We start from the raw sequence: 23,224 nt of genomic DNA, 5'->3' as shown, positions 1-23,224 counted from the left end.
TCATTCTGATCAAATAAAACCATCCGGGATCCGAGGGCCCGTCGACACGAGGTGAGATCAGCCCCAGCAACGGAGAATATCTTCGATGACTAGGTTCCGCTTGTTCCAGAAGAAGATTCGCCAGATCTCCAGATCGTATCGGAGGCAGAGGACTCGGACGACTCGATTCCATCTAGTCAACCCGTGAGTACCTCTACCCCTGCACCGCATACACTGCCCAAGCAAAAGGCGAAGGTCAGCACTCCCCGAAAGGGGCCCAGTCGAGACCAAGTGCTCCCTCTTAAAGCCCAGACTTCGAGCTCGGCTCAGAGGAAGACAACTACGCCTTCAGGTGCTTTGGCACCGAGCAAACCACACGTGCGATTCCACCACCTCCATCGGCACCGAAGCCAAAAGACTCTTCGGCACCGAAACCGAAAGATCCTTCGACACCAAAAGCGGAAGACCCTTCGGCACCGAAATCAAAAGATCCTTCGGCTCCGAAGCCGTCGACTTCCAAAGCTAAAGATGGAAAGTCAGCCTCCATTCCGAAGAGTCCAGCTCTGGTGACAAAACCTGCAAAGCCTGATTCCGAGGTTCCTAAGCCCTCGGACACGCCTGCCAAGCCGAAAGCAACTCCTTCGGCACCAAGAACTTTGCCACAGGACGCTGTAACACCTCCCAAGGCAAAACGACAAAAACAACCTCTGTCGGAACTGAAAAAAATTGACGCCGAAGAAGGTTGTAGAGGAAGAGGAAGAAGTGTTCAGACCAGATCCTAAAAAAAAAGAGGATCTACATAAACCCAAAGACTGGACATGTAGGTGCTATACCTCATAAAAAGAGACCAGCAGAAACACCAACTACACCTGTGGTGCCTTCCAAGAAGAACTGTGCGACTTCCCCTATGCACCCTCCCTCTCCTGTATCTCCTTCCTCTCCTATCCCTCCTTACATTTCACCTCAAATCTCTCCTGTAGCTTCTTTAGCATCCTCACATTCACCACAAACTGATGAGGAGTTTGTCTTAGGTGGTGGGGAGGATCCACATACAGACCCAAATACATATCCTTTAGATGAGGATATCTATACTTTTCCACCACATAATGTGCCTGATGTCCCTGATCCACAGCTATACCCATCAAAGCCTTCTCCTCCAGAGGACAGCATTGGTTTTAATCACCTCTTACACAGAGCTGCTATCTACCACAATGTTACAATGCATTCTGATGACATTGAGGAGGATTGTCTGTTAGACACATTTGAGCCATCACACATCGACTCAAATTCTTCCCTTGATCAAAGGAGTCATTAAGCATGCTACAGAAATATTCAAAGATCCTGTACGCACTAGGGTACTAAATCCAAGAATAGAAAAGAAATATAGGCCGGCACTCTCTGATTCAACCTATCTTAAAGGACATCCTCCACTATACTCTTTAGTGGTGCCCAATGCAAGAAAAAGAGCGAATACAGACTTCTGGTGAAACGCCCCCACCTGACAAACAATCCAAAGTTATTGATGCGTCAGGTAAAAGGATTGCTGCACAAGCTACAAATATATGGCATATTGCGAATACACAAGCCCTTCTCTCACGTTATGACAGGGCTCATTACGACCAATTAGAGACACTACTACAGCACCTTCCAGGTCAATATAAAGATCAGGCAACTGAGCTCATTCAGGAAGGCAAATTAATTTCAAATGCCTCAATAAAATTTGCACTATATGTCGCAGACACAGCTGCTCGAGCTGTAAATACTAGCGTGATACTCAGGAGACATGCATGGCTGCGCATTTCCGGGTTGGGTGCAAACCACAATTTTGAACCAGCCTTTTAACCAAAACCAGTTATTTGGCCCAGAAGTAGACACTACACTGGAGAAAATGAAAAAAGACACGGACATGGCAAAGTCAATGGGAGCTCTACAGTCCACACAGACTAGAAGTTCTTTTCGTCACTCCTTTTATAGAGGAGGCTCCAAGCAAACTGGAGCAGACACATCCAAGACGCAAACACAAACATCCTCTAACAAAGGCTATTTTAAAGGAGGATACAGAGGCAATAATAAGGGAAGAGGTCGCGGTAACAACAATCGCTCCTCTTCCACAACTAAACAGTGACTTCCCTCTGCTCCCCCAACAGCATTCCACTCCTGTGTGGGGCAGATTAACACAGTTCCTGCCTGTCTGGAACTCCATCACAACGGACAGGTGGGTGAGACAGATTATCCAACATGGCTACTGCCTAGAACTTACAGCAGCCTCCCCTATCCCCCCCAAACATACCACCCAGGCAGCGTCCTATGTCTACAGATCACCTGACTCTGCTTCAACAGGAAGTCCTAGCACTTCTACAAAAAGATGCTATTCAACTAGTCCCACTAGAGGAACAGGGGACGGGGGTTTACTCGCTGTATTTTCTAATTCCCAAAAAGGAAGGAACACGGAGACCAGTTCTCGACCTCAGGCCCCTCTACCATTACATACAATCAGATCATTTTCATATGATCAATCTGCAACAAGTGCTCCCACTATTGCAACAAGTCGATTTCCTTTCAACGCTAGACCTGAAGGACGCCTATTTTCACATCCCAATACATCCTGCTCACAGGAAGTACCTTCAGTTTGTAATACAAGGACAGCACTATCAGTTCAGTCCTTCCATTTGGTGTCACAACATCCACGGGTGTTAACAAAGTGCTTAGCAGTAGTAGCAGCACATCTCAGAAGACAATAGATACACGTCTTCCCTTACCTAGACGATTGGCTCATAAAAGCCAAATCATTCCACCAATGTGTACAACACACTCAGCAGACTATTCAACTGTTGCACGATTTAGGGTTTACGCTCAACTACACAAAGTCGCACCTAGAGCCTTCGCATGTGCATACGTATCTAGGAGCTACCATAAACACATCTACAGCTCTAGCGTATCCCAGTCCAGCCAGGATACAGAGCATTCAAGCCTTAGTCTCAACTTTTCAACACCAACAGTCTCTCCAAGCAAGAGTGTTCATGAGATTAATAGGCATGATGGCATCTTGCATATTCCTAGTGCCACATGCAAGACTGCAAATGCGTCCATTACAAGAATGTCTGGCACAACAGTGGAATCAGGCTCAAGGTCAGCTCACAGACCTGGTGTTGGTAGACAGCTGTACGCATCGCTCTCTGCAATGGTGGAACACCAAAAACTTGACAACAGGACGGCCGTTCCTCGAGCCTGTTCCACAAATAGTGCTCACAACAGACGCATCCCTCACAGGATGGGGAGCCCATCTCTTACACCACACTACTCAAGTTCGATGGAACAACCAACAAAAGCTGTTGCATATCAACCATCTTGAGCTCCTAGCGATATTCTTAGCACTCAAAACTTTTCAACTTCAAGTACAGAACAGAGCTGTCTTAATCCGGACGGACAATATGACAGCAATGTACTATATACAAAAACAGGGGGGACACACTCTCTGCAACTGTCCCAGCTCGCACAGAACATTTGGAGATAGGCCATGCCTCAAAACATATATCTGTTAGCGGAACACCTTCCAGGGGTTCACAATCAGATAGCAGATCTGTTAAGTCTGCAGTCACAGATTCACGAATGGGAACTACATCCACAAGTTCTTCAACCATTCTTCCAACAGTGGGGGCACCCACACATAGACCTGTTTGCCACCCACGAAAATGCTAAATGCTCAACCTTCGCCGCCAGGTTCCCACACCCACGGTCAGAGGGCAATGCAATATGGATGAACTGGTCAGGCAGATTTGCGTACGCTTTTCCGCCTCTCCCCCTCCTACCACTAGTGGTGCACAAGCTCAAACAGTCTCTCAAGGTCATTCCAGTAGCTCCCACATGGGCACGCCAGCCGTGGTTCACCACACTACTAGATCTCTCTCTGATCCACATCAAAAGTTACAGCTCACACCCTCGCTGTTAAAGCAGAACCATGGAGAAATCAGACCCCCAGACCCAAACCAACTGAATTTGGTGATCTGGCCCCTGAATTCTTAGAGTTTGGTTATCTTAACCTACCACCAGACTGCATGAACATCATTAAAGAGGCTAGGAAGCCCACTACTAGAGCGTGTTATGCCGCCAAATGGAAAAGATTTGCAATATATTGCAAACATAATCGCATTGATCCACTGGATGCTTCCATCCAAAATATCATTTGTTACCTTTTACATCTACAAAAGTCTAATTTGGCATACTCTTCCATAAGCCTACATCTTGCAGCAATTGCAGCCTATTTACAAAACAGACAACACCTGTCTCTTTTTAGGGTCCCTGCAATCAAAGCAGTTATGGAAGGATTAAAAAGTATAATCCCTCCCAGGCTGCCACCTTCCCCAGTATGAAACCTAAATCTTGTCCTTACTAGACTCATGGGACCCCCTTTTGAGCCTCTGCATAAATGTGAACTGCAATTTCTCACATGGAAAACTGCTTTCCTTGTTGCCATCACCTCTCTCACAAGAGTAAGTGAAATGCAATTGTTCACTATACAAGAACCATTCTTTCAAATACATACTAATAAAGTGGTTTTCCGGTCTAATCCAACATTTCTTCCAAAGGTTATCACACCTTTTCACCTAAACCAATCTGTAGAGTTACCTGTGTTTTTCCAAAACCCAGACTCTGTTGCAGAAAGGGCCTTACACACGTTGGATGTTAAGAGCTCTGCTATACTACATAGATAGTACTAAATCCTTTAGAAAGACAAAACAATTGTTTGTATCTTTCTCTCCTCCACACAAAGGCAACCCTATCTCTAAGGGTGGGATTGCCAGGTGGATTGTTAAGTGCATACAGATATGCTATCAGAAAGCTAAACGCACACTAACAGTTCCTCCTAGAGCACACTCCACTATCATGCTAGGAGCCTCTATGGCTTTCTTAGGAAATATACCATTAGAGGACATATGTAAGGCAGCAACATGGTCTACACCACACTGCTTCACTAAACACTATTGTGTTGATGTGCAAGCCAAGCAGCAAGCTGCAGTAGGCCAGGCTGTCCTTAGAACATTATTTCAAACTACTGCAATGGATACAAGCGACCACCGCTAGGGGAGACACTGCTGCACAATCGATGCATAGTGTACGATCTGCAGCTCATATGCCTCGAACGGAAAATGCTACTTACCAGTATGCATCTGTTCTTGGCATGTAGAGCTGCAGAGTCGTACACGCCCTTCCACCTTCCCGGACTTGTATCCATTCCAGTTCTCATCTTACTTAGATGCACAAGCATGGACATCCTTTTTTTTCTTACTGTATCTCTACTAACTCCATCATTTCCCATCATGGCGAAAAACAATCTTAAGGATGGAGCTGATGCCCATGCGCAGTATTGTCCAAGGGAGGAGTCACCTATATCGTGACTACAAAGACTTCTCCAAGAAGACAACAACCTGCAATCATTCGAGCCCAACACCAGGTGGCGATCTAATTAACAGTGTAAGACTCTGCAGCTCTACATGCCAAGTACAGATGCATACTGGTAAGTAGCATTTTCCTTATCTAAGATCAGTTTAGTCATCTCCAGTAACATATTGGTATGCTCCCTTAGGCTAGCTGACCTAGAAATCAAGTGTTACCAGCGTCCGGTTTTCTTCCCAAGTTATGTCTGTTAGAACACTCAAAGTTTTTGGTGTCCCTTCTGTAGGATAGCAGGTTGTGCACAAGCGGCTGTAGGAAAGGGTCCACTTATTCCGAAAGTCTCTCAGTGGGGCACTATGGGTCTGCCGGGAGGAAAAGGGAGGTTTTTGTGTATATGCAGGGGTATCTCGGACGTTCAACCCTGAGGTAAGTGTATTCTTTGCTATTCAGTAAGCATGAGTCATACCATTTCTTGAGATTGTGATTGATCCGACAAGTTAGGGCCCACATGGGGTTGGATGTTGAATGGTGGAGTGCTTGCATTCTCTAGGGTTCACTATCAGCATGCCAAAGTCACAAATTACCCCCTCAGACACTCCTTTTCATCTGGGCTGTTCTGGGCACAGTGCAGTTTAGGGTCTATGATCCTGAACTGCGAGTCCATGATATTCAGGCTATGATTCCAGAGTTTTTGCTTATAACCAGTATTTTGGTGAGACTGACTTAGGATGTTGGGATTCATGGCCTCCTGCATCCTTCCTGTGACACATGCCATTTGGCATATAAGAGCTCTGCAGTGGGATCTGAAGTTCCAGTGGGCACAGCATCAGGGGAATCTATCTGACCTGGTCCAGATCTTGGGTGGAATTGCAAAACACCTGCAATAGTGTTTGATGAACCTCAAATGGGTCCGTGGCAAACCCTTCTCCCTTACCAAACCAGAGCTGACCTATGTGTCACACCTGGGCTGAGCCAGCAATCTAGGAGAGGTGGAGATCAGAGGACTCTGGTCTCTTGCAGAGTCCAGGCTACACATCAATCTGCTGGGACAATCTGGTTGTCATGGAAAGCCTTTCTTCCTTCTGTTAAGGGAAGGCAAGTGCAGGTGTTCGGGGACTATACCACAACAAATTGGTGCTGCAATAAACAGGGCAGGATTTGGTCATGGACCGTTTGTCAAGGGGCTCTGCGCCTCTAGAAATAGCTGTAACGCCAGTTCATTTCTCAGGTGGTTCAACACCTGCTGGGGTATCTGAATGCCAGGGCAGACAAACTCAGCCAAACTCTGAATGGCATGCGGAAGGTGATGCAGGGTATCTTTCAAGAGAGGAGAACCTTGGTTAGATCTATTCGACCCCTTCAATAACACGCAATGTAAGCAATTTTGTATGTTGGAGTTTCCAAGGTGGTTCTCGCTCTGAAACGCTTGTCTCAAGTGGAACTCCAGCCCTCTTAGTACAGCCTCCTAATACCACTTTTTACCCAAAAAAGTAAGTTCCAAGTACCCGTGCTGCCTTTTTCTTGAAGGTTGTGACGCCCTTTCAGGTAGACCAAAAAATGACCTTGCCTACCTTCTTTGCTTCGCCTCACTCTTCTAAAGAAGAGGGGAGACTCCACCAATTAAACCCAAAAAGAACGTTGTCATTCTACCTTGATTACACAAGAGAGCTCTGAGAGGACGCTCCACTCTTTGTAGGGTATGTTGGAGCTAAGAAAAGGAAGGCAATGCAGAAACGGATCATCTCACGATGGATAGTGATCTACATAAAGATCTGCTAAGCATTGGCCAAAAATCTGTTGGATTACTAGGCCATCAGTAGCTGCTCCAACTTTGTCTGCTGTGTCAGGTAGTACTTAATCTGAATGGCAAAAAGTAAATTGTAACAGGAAGTAGACTTTAAAAACTGAGGGGAGCTGGTCATGTGAACAGATAAAGACGAGCTTTGGATTCTCCAAGAAGGAAAGAATGAGATGTATGCATATCAGACACTGGTTAAACCAAGCCTCTGTTAAACCCCGTACTCGTATATCCCTGTCCATTTGAACAGTGGGTCATTAAGAAGGATGACAAACACTTATTGCCTAACATATACAGGTTTCTCAGGTATAAGTCCCCTCCTGGGTAGACACCCGCACAAAAAAGATGGAGACCGTGTTAGAACATACACTTACTGATAAGGACATTGACTGCATATTTCACAAAGTGCAATTCCGCAATCAATGCCGTTGGCAAAGAATGTATGCTAAAAACTATACTTTACTACTAATATAGCCAACATACTGAAGATGAACTGCAGAGGACCAGGCATGCTGACTCATCTGCTGTGGCATTGCTGTCAATTGAAGCAATATTTGCAGGCAAGGTGGTGAGACATAAGCATAACATTTAATAATGATATACTGCACTTTCCAACATACATTATCTCCAGCCTCCCAAACAAACAGACATATTCACATAAATCACACAGAGGTAAGACTATAACACTAGGTCTCTGAATTTCCAAGCAAATCATCACAGCGCTTTGGGGATCCAATGGAATCCCAGATTACAGGTTGTGACTGTACAAAGTAGATCTGCTGGGCATGGTAAAAGTTTCCACAGCCCTAGATCATAAATTGGATCATTTCAAAAAAGTAATCTGGCCCCTGCACTTTAGAGAACTCGACTGCCCAGATACTTGAGGGATTACAGATTATTCAGTGTCAACCTCCATGAGCTCCAGACAGTGACAGTTGTTTCCAGTACATCCACTGTACCTCTGGAATGAAAGTGGATAAACTGTGGAGTGCTTTCAACTGAAAAGTACATTGACAAGGTACAACAGTGATGCAGCATGGCATACTATGGGAGATAGGAATAGGGAGGGGGGTCTATTTGTTAAATGGATGTTAACATTTTACTACTTTTCTGTTCTTTGTCCTTTTTAGGGCTCGCGAAGAGCACTTTAGTAGGGGGTTTAAAAATGGACCTTGAAGTTCCACACAGCTCGTGCGTTTGCATTCTTAGGTCCATTTTGATTGGCCCTTGCGTGCGTGCTGTTTTTTAACAGAACACGCAATAGGCCACAGGTGGTCGCCTAGCTCTGCCAATGGCCTATTGGTGTCTGTTACGCGCACCAAAGCCCATATGTCTTCAATTATCGCGGCCAGACACGGGTGCGATAATTGAAGACATATGCCTCGCAGTGGCGCGCGCGTACCACTAGTGTTTTTATATAATCCATTTCACTTTGAAGCAACTAAATAAAATAACCGCTGACGTCTTGTTCCTCAGCGCGAGTCCGTGGTGTTTGCCGCCGGTCACGAAAGGTGCAAGGAGACAGGACTTAGCCATATAGTTGCAGAGCTTCAATTTGTGTGCGGATGACACCGTATTCAGCAGGACTTCGGCGAAGTGCAAGTGAAAGGCAGTCACATGTTACTTACACAAGTCACGAAAAGAGAAATCAAAGAGACAGATTTGTTTTCTTCTTTTCCAAAGTGAAACGTCACAGCAGGCCTGCTCCTCCGTTGTTACCGATGCAACAAAAATATCGGAAACCTGTTTTGCGTTATTCGCCATGAATGGTCCTGCATCGGACCAGATTTTACCGATTCCCCAAGTGTATTATATGTGTGAACAGCTCCATTACTTTATTGGAGTTCCAGACACGTGTTATAGTCAAACGTTTGGAAACAAAGTGCGCCAGGCAGGGGTTATTGGCTGCTTTTTATTAGCTTTCGGGGTGCTATGGCAGGGCCGGCTTTAGGCATGTGCAAGCTGTGCACCTGCACAGGGCCACCAAACCCCAGGGGCCACCACGCCAATATATATCCTTAATATATTAATCCTCTGAGGATGGATACATATTTGCGTGGTGGCCCCTGACAGGGATTTGGCGGCCTCCGGCTCTGCTCACTTCTAAACACCCTGACCCCCTCCCCTCTTTACTGGTCTGCACGCTCCGCCCCGCCTGGACCCCCTCTTCCGGGCCCCCTACCTACGCTCCTTGCCCTGGGCCACCATGAGCCTAGAGCCTGGCTATGGGCCTGTCTTTGAAGCACCAGTAAACAGATCCAGCCAATGGGGCCTCTCTGGGACCTGGGGCTGGTGCAGGGCAGTGGCACCTAGAGAGTTTGAGTTGTGGGTACACGAAAGACTGGTGGGTGTGTGTGATAGACATTTATGTGTGCGTGTATTGTTTCTGGAATGTGTATGCGAGAAGCTGTATGCGAGAGAGAGTTTACTGTAAGTCATGTATGTGTCAGCGAGAACTGGTTATGCGTATATGCGACTGAGTGGGGTGTATAAGACAAGTGTGAGATAGACTGATATGTTTGTGTATGTGAGGGAGCATGGTGTTTGTGGAGGTTTGTGGGTTTGTGTGAAAGCGTGATGTTTGTAGAGGAGTGTGTGTTTGTATGTGAGGGAGTGATGTTTGTCAAGTGTGGAGTTATTTGTGAGGGAATGTGATCTTTGTGGAGTTCATGTGTGAGGGAGTGTGATAGGGGGTTTGTATGTGAGGGTGTGAGATGCTTGTGTAGTGTGGGGTTCGTATGTGAGGGAGTGCTGTTTGTGGAGTGCGGGGTTATTTGTGAGGGAATGTGATCTTTGTGGAATATGGGGTTTGCATGTGAGTGACTTGTGTTTTTGAGGTATGAGGTTAGTATATGAGGGAGTGATGTATGTGTGATTGTATGTGAGGCACCGTGATGTTCTTGGAAGTGTGGGTTTGTATGAGCGGGCACAAACACCACCAGCCGTCGGTGCACGCTTTCACGGGCACAAACACCACCAGCCGTCGGTGCACGCTTTCACGGGCACAAACACCACCAGCTGTCAGTGCACGCTTCCACCACACACACCACCAGACGTCAGTGCATGCTTTCACCAGGCACACCCCACCAGCCGTCAGTGCACGCTTCCACCAAGCACACACACCACCGGACATCAGTGCACGCATCAATTGTTAACACATCCACAATTAACTATTGTAGAGAGCGCAGTATGGCACACTTTACTTTTAAACATGTCATTGCACGCTTTTCCACCAGTCACACACACACCACCAGCCTTCAGTGCACGCTTCCATACACACACCACCAGCCATCAGTGCACGCATTGCCACCAGGTGCGTAAACAAGCATTTTGTGCTTATAGTCCATGCTTATGAGAAACAAGGCTAGCAGTCTCTTTTACTGCCAGCCTTGCTCATCGTAAGCAAGGACTATACGTTCAAAGTGCGTGTTTATGCACCAATTGCATGTTTTAAAAACAAATGAATAAAAGGCATTGTCATTTACAATGCCAGTAGCTCAAACTTCAATAATGCGAGACCTATTGCATTGTAAAGGCTTGTTTCGTCGTGCCATAGATTGTAAGTGGGTGTATGGCTAAAATACCAATAAAGGGAGCTAAACCATATAACGGAAATAATCAGTTACTCCCTTTTTTCCTTTAACCTCCTATACCTTTGTTGTTCAGCTTAAAGTGACTTTTTCAGACAACTGGATTACTTTTAATTTAGTGGTGAAATCATTTATAGATCAAAACAAGTACCATAGTATAGTTCATGCATGTCCTTCAAACCCGATTTGTTCTTTATTTTTGGAAATCTTGTTCAATTTGTGATGCAGTTTTCTCTTCTTCAAAAGGCTCTTCGCACATCCATAGATGCGTATGATAACTTTGATAACATTTCCCTGGCTCAACGTTTGGAGAAACATGAATTGATTGAATTTCGAAGAATTGCAGCATACCTTTTCAAAGGCAACAATCGCTGGAAACAGAGTGTGGAACTCTGTAAGAAAGATCGACTATATAAGGTAAACTTTGACATATCTTTTTTGTGATTCACTTTCAAGTCTTTACAGCAGTTATGATCAAGAGTTACAGAACGGTTGTCATGACATAAATAGTGAATTTGGCTATAGACAACTTATTTACTGATGGGGCCAAGTTTTGGAGTGAATTTCCTAATGGGCATTTCCGTCTGAATAATTATTTCTTTGAAATAGATATTCCGGGCACTAGCGTTCAAGCTGTAGCATAATCCCCAAGATTTTGTCAACTTGTGTATAATGATGTAATCACCCTTTTACAGGACGCTATGCAATACGCCTCTGAGTCTAAGGACACCGAACTCGCAGAGGAACTACTTCAGTGGTTTTTGCTGGAAGAGAAGAGAGAATGTTTTGCAGCGTGTCTCTTTACGTGTTACGATCTTCTCCGACCTGATGTTGTCTTGGAAACAGCGTGGAGGCACAATATCATGGACTTTGCAATGCCCTATTTCATTCAGGTTATGAGGGAGTACTTGTCCAAGGTAGGCCTTTCAAATAATAGTCTGAAGATTAAGTAGCATTTTCCATTGGCATGCTTTGAATGTCTTTTTATAAGAAAGGTAATTATCTAATTGTAGGATGTTATTTGTTTTATTTATATTTTCAGTTTGTTTCATATTCTCATCGCTCAACATTGCACTCGAGTGTCCCTCAAGCATGTATACCATCTACAATCTAGAACTCAAACAATTATTCTGAAGATTTTTACAGAAGTGATTAGGTTACAATGCATAGTGCCCTATGACCCTGACCTTGTTCCTATAAAATGTGCCTCTTAAGTGACCGTTTTCCAATTAAACCAAACCGGTGTAACTGCGCAGTAAACCGGATTGGTGAACTTTGGGGTTAGAGCGGCTGCAGCCATGGTTTAAGCTTGCCTTCTGTTTTCACAAATTCAAAACAGTTGAGCTCCTTATTAGTACATCGATTTCTGTAAGGAATCCCAAGCTTACCCGTAGGTAGCAAGGCCTTTTTCAGTAAACTGCATTATAACATTATAGTTGATCAATAAACAAGTAAAAGATTCTCATGGCAGTATATTGAAAAAGAATAAAATTTAATGATCAACACGACACAACAATTAGTTAACTATGATGTTGATATCAGACAAAAAATTTGAATTATGTTTGAATATAAAGACAATCATTGAAAAATGAAATAGAACATTAAGCTTGCTGTGACAACCCAGGAGGTGCAGCAATACATTCATTTTTTGGCGCTGCAGTAAAGCATTGTCTCTAGGTAATGTTTTAAAGATCATTTTGAGAAGTGGTTGTGCCCTTCAAGAGTTTCTCACTTATAGTAGCAAATGTGAAAACCTATCTAGATCATTTAAGCAAGTTTGCTGTTTTATGCTGCATAAAAATTTCACAACTGTACTAAAAGATGTGCAACTTGTTCCCTGGTGCCCTAAAGGTCTAAAACTTTCAGGGAAATGTTATTGAACTCTAGGCCACAGTCCATGTTAATTTGCTATTTAATTGCTGATTTCTTCCAGGTAAACCCAGTTCTCTCTGACCCGAGTTTCTTCGACATTCACACATTTTACCAATAAAATCCAAACAATAGGCATGATCTTAGTCATGACATTGACCTCTTTGTTACTGTGGTTCAGTAAGAGGCTTGTTTGCCTTTGGAGCAGCAGCTTTCATGTCTAGATAATCAAGGCAAATCTAGAGGCATCTCTCCCTTGCCCCATGCCCCCATTACGAAGTAAATGGAAATTATTTCAGTAAGCAGGATGACTGTTTTCTTTTTTGTTGTGTTCCACTCTACCCCTTCCCAAAAACCTTAAACGTAAAGTTGCAATAGCTTTTAAAGCTTGTACTTGACTATTATTGGCAAATGTCCCTGATCTCCGCTAAAGGTCCCACCTATCTCTGCCTACCTATTTCCTACTCTGAAACCCATTTCCTGTCTCACAAAAGGTGCCTTACTGTAAATACAATCCCCAACAGTTTCCCAAAATGGCAACTCTAAGCCTTTCTTAGTTTTTGCCCTCTCTCTCCCAACTCTTCAAAATACCAGTTCACTCTGGTCCAGCCAGAGAATCACAGAAAAAACACACTTCTTCCGAACCCATGTGCTCCAACACAATTTGGACACAGCTCTTCCATGTCTGCTAAAAAAGTATCAGAAGTCCAGTTGACAGGCAGTTACGATCTGTAATGAAAGTAAAGCATTTGTACAGACAGCACTTTTAGTGTGATCTGTTGATCACCTCTCACCAGTACAAAACAGCAGTTCTCCCTGAAACCAGGTAGGTTTGGCTAAAGGTGAGGAAATAAGCCACCAAGCAATAAATACTCTTTATTGTATAGTTAATTAAAACCATCACAATTTTAAAATTAAAATAAGCCTTGTTGGCCATTATCTGGGACTTTCAACATAGCCGTGTTTAGAATTTTAAGATTTAAACATGAATACTCAATAAGTATACAAGACATGGAAGTATTCTGTTTTAGACATTTTATCGGACCAAACTCTGCATGGGGCCATGCCTTTACCATAGGACAGAGATAGACACAATTATTGTAAAAGATGCCTGTTCTACTAAGAGCACGATTTTTTTAAAATAGCACCACCAAATGACTGAATTCTAAAAAAGAGTACTATAGTCTCTATTTTTTCATATTAGCCGCATGGCAATCATTTAACATATGCAGCACTAAGCAGTATGAAATGTAGGTGAGGAAGTTAAAACATTGACTTTGTAATATAAGAGACTAGTCATTGAGATAGCGGCACTTTTCGGCAATTGCCTACATTATACTATAGAATTGGTTTTATTTGTAGTACCCTGTGTTCAGGTAATGAAATATTGGACTGTGGAGGCTCTTCTCGTTGACAAAGCCTAAACAAACACAGAGGACATGGGCTAGCAATTCTCTGTGGTATGAACAAAACCTGCAGGCCAATTTACTTTGAAATCTCCATTTCTGCACTACCCCACCTACATCAGTGTTTGTGTATTGTGTGTGAGGTCCCGATGCAAAGAATTCAGCCCCAGAACATTTATAAGATGCTGATCTAGAGATAGAATAAGGGCCTCATTTCTATAGTCCAGGATCGCTGCATTTTCTAATTGAGACAATGACTACTTTGGTCTTTTCTTGATGAGTTTCAAGGTTTTTCAGTATTGTTGAAGATTCTGACAAATGTTGAAGTCTAATGGTAGTGAAGTCAAAGATGAGTGTCTTCAGAAAACTGCAAGACACACATCAGTTGGGCTTTTACCTTGAATGGATATGACCTTTGGTTGGGAACCATCGACTCTATAGTTGCAGCAAACAAATTGAACAAGATTTGGCTCAGGGCGCATTCTTGTTTCAGGCACCTGTTAATGAGTACTTTTTTGCGTCAAGATCCCATCTGTCCCCAACTTGACTTGAATCCAGAGATCATTGCACTGAGGATTCTATCAAATTCCTCATTTGGTCATTTTGGCCAAAGGAGACCTCTATCAAATCTATTGAAGCCTTTTTTTAAATCGATAAAACGTGTTGAGCCGTCGATCATTTTTTTCTGATTTAGGAATAAGTAGTTCATGTGCCATGTTATCAGTGGTCCCATTTTTCCCCCCTAAACCCAGTCTGAAACTAGGGATTACATTATAATTCGATCCCCATTCATTGAGGTCTTCCAAAATTAGGGAAGCTAAATAAGCATAATGTCAAAACGGCTGGGAGTATACAATTTGAAGAATAGTTTTGATTTCCATTTTTGTAGATTGGTTGAATGTAAGACCCTTACCAGGATGTTGGTATTGTAGCTGACAGAGAACAATTGTCTAATCTGGATCAATTTTCCCTGCCAAATTAAAAATGATTGCTTGAATCCCATCGGTCCTGGGGCAGTATCTTTCAGGCTTTTGGCAGTTATCTTTAGTAGATGTTATTTATTTTTTAAGCATGAGGGCTGTGGGTCAGAGTTGATTAGTAGAATCAGCATTGCCTTCAATACTCCGATGCTTAGTAGTTACTAATGAACATTTGAGCAAAAGTTGGACTTCATTCTGAATGAATCTTCAGATTGGTTTTCATCAGCTATATATCTGTATAAAACGTTCACATATTTTGCCCACTTTTTGGAATTTAAGTGGTTTGGAGTCAGTTAGTTCCGAAACCCAGTTTGTTGATCCATTGACAAAATTAACTGAAATTATTCGAAGCACATGATTTATGAAGAAGTATCCAGTTCTTCTCCAATTTAGTTCTTTCTGCTTCCCATGTAAGTATTTTTTATGTTTCCATTCGCTAAATAAGGCCTTTTCAAAACCTTGTGTTTTACTTTGCTCATTGATCTGATCAGGCTATGTAACTACCTTTTTTCCTGCCTAAGGCCAGTGGATACCATTGTTTTAGGCTTAGATATGCGATTTCACTGGTCTACATAAAGGAATTCATTAATTGCCCCGTTGCTACGGAGCATTCAGTGTGGCTGAAACAGTCACTAGCGTGGAGTATGATAGCTAGGAAACCAGAAAAATCAGTGGAAGTGGTCGTCCAATCCTACATAATAAGCTTGCATTTTTGTGCTTAGCTTTTTGATGGATACATCCGCCTGTGGATTCCTCACCTTATGAATATCCCCTGCGCCAGCATTCTGTAGAATTTTTCCCTAGTTCTCTAAGCCGGCGAGGACGTCACAATGCCACGGCTCCGCTCGCAACTTGGCATGACCTCACCGGAGCCATAAGAGAGCCTTGTCGGCTTGATGACGTCAGTTTCTTTTTTTCCACGCTGTCGACATGTAACTGTTTACTGGCTCTCTCCATACTGCTGCTGTTAGGTTGTTGTTTTCGAGGAAGTCTGGATTCAAGCCCTGCAGTGTGTTTGAGGGTCACATGTCCATCACTGACCGCCATGAAGACTGCTTGTGGTTTTTGTTGTCTGATCATGGCGTGTAGGACTGTTCCATTTGCAGGAAGATGAAATCTAAGGCTTTTAAAGAATGGGAAGCTAAGCTCTTTATGGCTAAGGCGAAGAAGGAAGGAAGAGGTCGAAAGGTAAAGCTAAGACGAAGTTGAGGAAACCTAAAAAGAAGAGAAGTAATGGATCATGGCGCCTTTCGTTGAAGGGTAAGGCTTCGAGGTCGCCTTCGTCGGTCCCGCGACGTCGTCAAAAAGAACTTGTCTCCTTCACCTTCTCCTCTAGTGACTCCGGAGAGATCTCCATCACCAAAAGGCACACTGGCGCAGTCTCCGGCACCGAGGGGTTAGCTAGATTTGGTAGAGTTATCACTCCAGATTGTTTCTTCTCCTGTGCACAAGGTCGATCCTGTGGCTGTGGTGGATCCAACTGTTCCAGCTTCGGATGCTCCTCGTTTGTATTCTGGGTCAAATCCATTTCCGCAATGTCCGACTCCGGGATCAGATCCTATGCATTTTTTTAATGCTATGTACGAAGTCTTTGCTAAGGCAGCCTTCCCCTCCGGAGCACCTTCGGGTCCCCTGGGTCTGCTGGCCTTCAACTTGGGTGTGCCTCATCACTATGCCCAGGCACCCTTTGTGCCATTCATGTCGACGGTGCCGTCATGACAGTTTCCGGTTCCAAGGGTTTCGGTGCCGTTCGGAGTCCCCGGCAGACCTTCCTCACTGCCTCGTGCGGCGCCAACTCCTCCTTCGGATCCGCCTTCGACGCCGGTTCCAGAGATGTTAGCGCCTCGTATTGCGCCGCCGACGCAGATTCCTATATTTTGATCAAGGAGAGAGGTGCAGAGACTGCTGGAGGAAGAGCAGTACCAAAGGCAGGAGATTGAAGAGGGTGAAATAGAAGAATCAGTGGAGGATTTTGAAGGTATACAGGATGCAAGTGGGCTGGACACTTCTCCTGAGTGGAAACTTTCTTCCACAAGGTCTTCTCCTCCTCAAGAGGTAGCTCCATACCATACTGTAATAAAGGCGGCTGAGCTTTTGGACTTAGTTACCAACTGCTGAGTACAGGCCATATTTGCTCCCTGAGGTTTTACATTCCCCTTCTTCAATAGTTAAGCCCTTGTTACCTTTTTAATGAATCCTTGACAGAGCCTATTCTTGATGTATTGTGGAAACCACTCTCTTCTCCCGCGGTGTCTAAATCGGTGGCAAGAAAGTATAGGTCTGCTCCAGGGGATCCTTTCTTTCTGTCTTCTCATCCTTTTCCAGAAAGGTTGGTGGTAAAGTCGTCTTGCTCTAAACAATCTTAGGGTGCTTTTCCTCAGGCTTCTGCTGATAGAGACTCAAACAAACTGGAGCAGTCGGCTAAGGAAGTCTTATCCTCTTCAAGCATGGCTCTTAAATTTACCAATGTTTGTTGGGCCGTTATATACATGCCTCGATGGACTCCGTTAAGCAATTGGCTCCCAAGTTACCCGATGAAGAGCTGGGTAATTTTATGGAGGTTCTGTCAGATGCTCAGGCTGCTGCTAAACAGGTTATTCAATCTGGCCCGGATACGGCTGATTCAGTGGCCAGGCATATGGGTTCCTCCACTGCTACGAGGAGGCAAGGTTGGCTTAGAACCTTTGGTTTTTGCCCGGATGTTCAAGCTGCACTGGTTGATTTACCTTTATATGGGTCAAAGCTTTTCGGGGTGAAGGCGGATTCTGCCCTTCAAAGGTTTAAAGACTAGAGCTACTGCGATGCCTTTGGGTCTGCAAACCCAGTCAAGGGCGTTTGGGTATAAAAAAATATTGTGGATTCGGAAGGTCTTCCTTTCGTAGCTTGCAACAACCTCAGCAGCAAAATCACCTCTATAAGTCCTATAGAGGAAGAGCCAATGGTAGTCAACATGGATCTAACCACAATCTCTCCTCTACCTCCCCTGCTCCATCTGGTAATGCAGAAAAGCAGCCCTAGATCCCCCATCCTGGATCATGTAGGTCCTGTTGGGGGTCGGCTGTCTCACTTTCTACAGGGTTGGAAATCGGTCACGTCAGACCTTTTGAGTTTTAAACCTTTTGAGAATTTTCTCCTCCTCCTTTACCCTTCTTGCCAAGCTTTCTATTAGGAGGACCATATACTTCTACAAAAGGAGGTCCTTGCTTTATCACATAAAGTTGCGATAGAGGTGGTTCTAGAGCAGGAAAGGGGTCAGAGATGCTGCTCCCGGTATTTCCTGATCCCCAAAAAGGATAGCAGGTTACGTCCGATCCTGCATCTCAGGATTTTGAATTTTTACCTAAAATAGGAGAAATTCAAGATGCTGACCTTCGCACAGGTTCTTGTGGGGGATACGTTTCAATTGAATTGAAGCTCACATCTCCTTTACGCGTTTCCTCCCATACCCTTGATTCCTCGGGTTCTGAGGAAGATTTGCTAAGACCGGGCCCAAGTTATATTGATCGCCCCGGATTGGCCAAGAAGGGTGTGGTACACAGAACTACTTCCTCTCATCGTACCCGTCGCTCCGTCTCCCGCTCAGGGCAGACCTCCTCTCGCAGGGGCAGGTTCTACACCCCCACCTCCAGAGCCTGCACCTTCATGCCTGGAGATCGAACGTGGCAACCGGAGTTCCTTCTCTCCCCCACCAGATGTAGTGGATGTTATCTTATCGTCCAGGCCCACTCCACTAAGTCTATTTACTCTTATAGATGGTCAAGATTTGTTAAACGGTGTGGAGAGATATCTATTGATCCTCTAAAGGCCCACTTGTCGAATGTTCTTCAGTTTTCACTTTTCTTGGCTCAGCAGGGATGTGCTGTGGCCACTTTTAAGGGATATTTGTCAGCTCTTTCTGCCTTTCTTTGTTTGCCGGATCAACTGTCTTTATTTAAAACCCCATTGTTTTGAGGTTTATTAAAGGCCTCACTAATAGGTTTCCACCTACACCTTTTGTTATGCCTCAATGGGATTTGAATCTTGTTTTAACTTTCTTGTTGGGTTCTCAGAGGTTGAGTGAGCTTCAGGCTCTCAGTTCAAAACCCCTGTTTTTAACCATACATTCTGAAAGGATGGTCCTTAGGATCTGGGATCTTTTCTGCATAAGGTGGTTACTCCCTTCCATCTTGGGCAGTCCATAACTCATCTGTCCTTCAACATTCCAAGGAGGAGGAGAGACTTCTCCGCCTGGATCCTAAAAGAGCGGTGAGCTTTTATTTGGACAGAACCAAGGATTTGCGAGTGGACGATCAGCTCTTTGTGGGCTACTTTGGGTGCATGAAGGGCAAGGCTGTACACAAGCGCACTCTATTCAGGTGGATCATCTTGTGCATCAAGATCTGCTTCGCCCTGGCTGGTAAGGAGCCTACGGAAGGTATTGGGGCTCATTCTACCAGAGCCAAATCGTCAACTTCTGCTTTAGCCAGAGGTGTACCTGTAGTGGACATTTGTAAGGCAGGGACTTGGGCACCCCTCCACACTTTTGCAAAGCATTATTGCTTGGACTCCGAAATGATGTGGGAGGGCCACTTTGTCCTATAGGACTTTTTGGTATAGAGGGGTGGACACCCTCCTTCGGGAGTGGGACTGCTGTGGGAATCTATTTATAAGGTGAGTAATACATAGGCAGATGTATCCATCAGAAGAACAAGTTACTTACCTTCGGTAACGCTTTTTCTGATGGATACAGTATCTGCGTGTGGATTCTCACTGACCTACCCTCCTCCCCGATATCCACTCTTATATACTTTAAAGGCGTTTTTGTTCAGCATGATTGTTTAATATTTGATGTATTATTTTGCATTGTGTGCTGTATAGGAGATGCAGTTGCTCTTTAGCTTTCCTTTTGAATTTACACTGTGTTGTTGTTGAATATTGTGTACTTTGTATACTTTGAATATGTTGTCGGTTCACCCTTTTGCCTCAGTGGCACGTAAAAAATGGGTGGAACTGACGTCATCACGTCAACGAGGCTCTCTTATGGCTCCGGTGATGTCATGCGGAGTCGCGAGCGGAGCCTTGGCATTGTGAAGTCCTCGGTGTAGAGAGTTAGGAAAAAAATCAGCACAATGTTGGCGGAAGGGTATTCATAAGGTGAGGAATCCACGGGCAGATACTGTATCCACCAGAAAAAGCGCTTCCGAAGGTAAGTAACTTGTTCTACGGGGCTATTAGCCCTCTTCCAATAGGTGTTGAGAATGGTAAAGTTTTTTTGGTAAGCGCAAACTCTGCTTTCTGTGGGAGTTGATCACTTTCCAAACAATGCTGGATTTGGAATTCCTTGAATTAGTTGACCAGCTATAAAGAGGGATTTGTATCCAATACTGTACTACGCTTTGAGGCGAGATGTGTAAATGTGGCAGGGTTGTCATGTGACAAGCAACCGGTTTTAACTTGTAATGTTGCTTAGCATTCTTTTACTTATCTGTTCCCAGGTGCTCAGCAAGTATGAATGTGATGTGTGTGTGTGGAGTGTTAAAATGCCTGATGAGGTAGTGGAATGCTTGAGTGCATGGTGGAGTTGAGAGAGAGACAGTGGAGTGTGTGGGCTGAACAGCAAGGATGCTGCTCCTGGTGGGGCTGAACTGCTCAACCTAATATCCTGCTTACCATCCTGTGATTAAGCTTAATAAACTTCTTGCTACAACCTACTTCATGGCTACCTATGGACTTCTTTTGGATTACATCAATGGCAATGATTTAGAGAAGATAACCTGTGTGTTATGAAAGATAAACTGTACCTGCAACTACTGACCCTGAGGTGAAGAAACTTGGAATTCAAGAGAGGAGGAGCGCACTGTAAGACCCACCAGTGTCCTTACAACCGGACAAACCACTGCCAGGGTGTGAATCTGTCATGTGCAAAGATCTGCACACCGCACAACAACCCACTACCAGGGCGTGAATCTGTCCTCAACAGAGACTAGCAGTATATTTGAACAAGCTTCATCCACTGAGACTGGCAGCACAAGCACAACTGGAGACTGGCAGCACAAGCACTACAGAAATGTCTCGTCCTTGCTGCAAGCACTTAAAAAAATAATCAATGCTCAAGGAGGTCTTTTGGTGGACCCAGTAGTGCCATCCAGTGCCAGCATAGACTTTATTTTTGCATCAGAAACTGTTTGGACCATCAGTAAGGTGGCTAACGGTGCATCCACGCGCTTTTACGGTGAGGCACTAGCTACGCTGTCAGTGATCCCTGTTTTTACTTTCGCCGATCAGCACAACTGTTTTAACATTGTATAGTTCAGTGTTTAATTGAGGAGTCTTGCACTGTTTTTTTTTTATTATTATCACGCTCCTCTGGCTTACCCAGTCGCTTGGGCATCTACTTCCAATGCTGCTGCGCCGTACTTTCCTTTGGTCATTGCCCCGGTCTACCACGGCTTGTGCAGATTGAGTGGAGGGCTTATCCCAACCAGTTGCTAGGCACCCCCTGAGAGTGACGCACTTCCGGGGACGGTAGAGGCGGGCCTTTCTCCTGCAAAACAGTATTTCAAGTGAATGCCGTCTCTGACACGCAGAGGGACGCCTAAGACAAGCCTGTCAGCGCCCGGCCCGCGACCAGCACCAGCCACGCTGCTAGTTTCCAACCAGACTCGCATATCATGCTATCCAAAGCGCAAATCCTTGAGCTTAACCAAAATAGCCTGCCACAGGCCAACATGTTTTGATCACTGCTAATTGGATTATGACCCACACTACGTGGAACCTAACTGTAAGTCCTGCTTTTTTAAATTTAACAAAGAAGTATTGGGAAGACAGTGTAAAGCCCTTGCAGAAGTTACACCCTCAGAACCTCGAACTACCGGCTATAGTTCAACCGCCAAAATAAAAGCCTGCCTAATGAACTGCAGATCTCTCCCTAAACATGTAGAGAACATCTGGCTACTACATGATTCTAATTCCTGGGATCTCATCTTCCTAACAAACTTGGATGAAAGAGATTTCTACCCCTGACATTTCAATAACGATCCCAAAAAACTACAAAATAGTTTCAGAAAACCAGGAGGGTAATAGAGTTGGAGGCGGACTGGCTGTAATTATTATAAAGGACTGGGAGATCTCACATAGAAGGGTTGAACATACTGACCTGATAGAAGCACTATCCTTCAACATCACAATCTCCCCTTTGTGGGATTGCTGATTTACAGGCCACCTGCTAATAAGCCAGCTGAGCTATGGGAAATTTGCAAGCAGATAGCTGATCTTTCACTAAAATATACTAATTTCATAGTATTAGGGTATTTTAATGTCCATATGGACAATGATATATGTCCCATAGCCATCCAACTAACGGAGACGCTAATAGGACTGAACATTAAACAACTAATCCTCAAGTCCACACACAAGGCTGGTCATACTTTGGACCTTATTTTTACTAATATCCCCACCCTTACAACTGAAGATCCTATCCCCCTCCTATGGTCAGATAAGTCTTATTCCTTTTTATCTAACTACTTCCATAAACCACAATGTAATCAAACCTAAACAAAAAATCAAAAGGAATTGGAGGAAAGTTACCCCCGAAGTACTAGAACCTATATTAGCAAACACCCCTCTGCTCCTTACCGGAGACCCGAACAGCGACACAGTAATCTTAACCAATGGGTCACATCGGCCCTTGACCAAATAACTCCCATGAAAACAATGAAACAGGCCAGGAACACACCTTCTGCCCCCCCTGGTTTACATCAGCACTTCGAGCAGAAAAGAGCTGCTGCAAGAAACTTGAGCTGATCTGGCTTCTAACCTGCGGCCCTGAAGCAAAAAATATATACAGAAAGGCAATAAAACAGTTTCACAAATTAAAACGCAATATTATTAAGGATCACATCGCCAATCAAATAAAATCTGCTGACAATTCCACTAAGGAAATCTTTAAAATTGTTCAGGGATTCCTTAAACCAGAGGTACTGAAAGTAATGTTGTCTCCTCTGCCACACTTTGTGAGGATCTCTCGGTTTTATTCCAGGAGAAGATCCAAGACATTTATGCAGCCTTTCCGGAGAAGGAACCACCTATCATGTCACTACCTCCCCTCCCTCCCAACAACAACATGGTCTGAATTTGGCTCCATTGATTTGGCTACATCCCTCAAGCAGACCGATCTCCCTCCTGCTAGCACCTGCTAAGATTCTTGAAAAGGAAGTGCAAAAGCAATTA

General features: G+C 44.4%; 1 protein-coding gene across 1 annotated transcript in view; it reads left to right on the top strand.

The window, feature by feature from the left end:
* The window catches only part of CLTC (clathrin heavy chain), a 972,839-nt gene that overhangs the window by 830,406 nt on the left and 119,209 nt on the right, over positions 1–23,224 (top strand). Inside the window, exons 29-30 of the mRNA XM_086954957.1 lie at positions 11,008–11,178; positions 11,457–11,678. Of these exons, the coding sequence (XP_086811083.1) occupies positions 11,008–11,178; positions 11,457–11,678 (393 nt within the window). The remainder of the gene's footprint in view (positions 1–11,007; positions 11,179–11,456; positions 11,679–23,224) is intronic.

Source organism: Lissotriton vulgaris, chromosome 2_1 (genome assembly GCF_964263255.1).
Source record: "Lissotriton vulgaris chromosome 2_1, aLisVul1.2, whole genome shotgun sequence".
In the NCBI taxonomy this organism is placed as follows: Eukaryota; Metazoa; Chordata; class Amphibia; order Caudata; family Salamandridae; genus Lissotriton; species Lissotriton vulgaris.
This window is presented reverse-complemented; position numbering and strand designations above follow the sequence as displayed.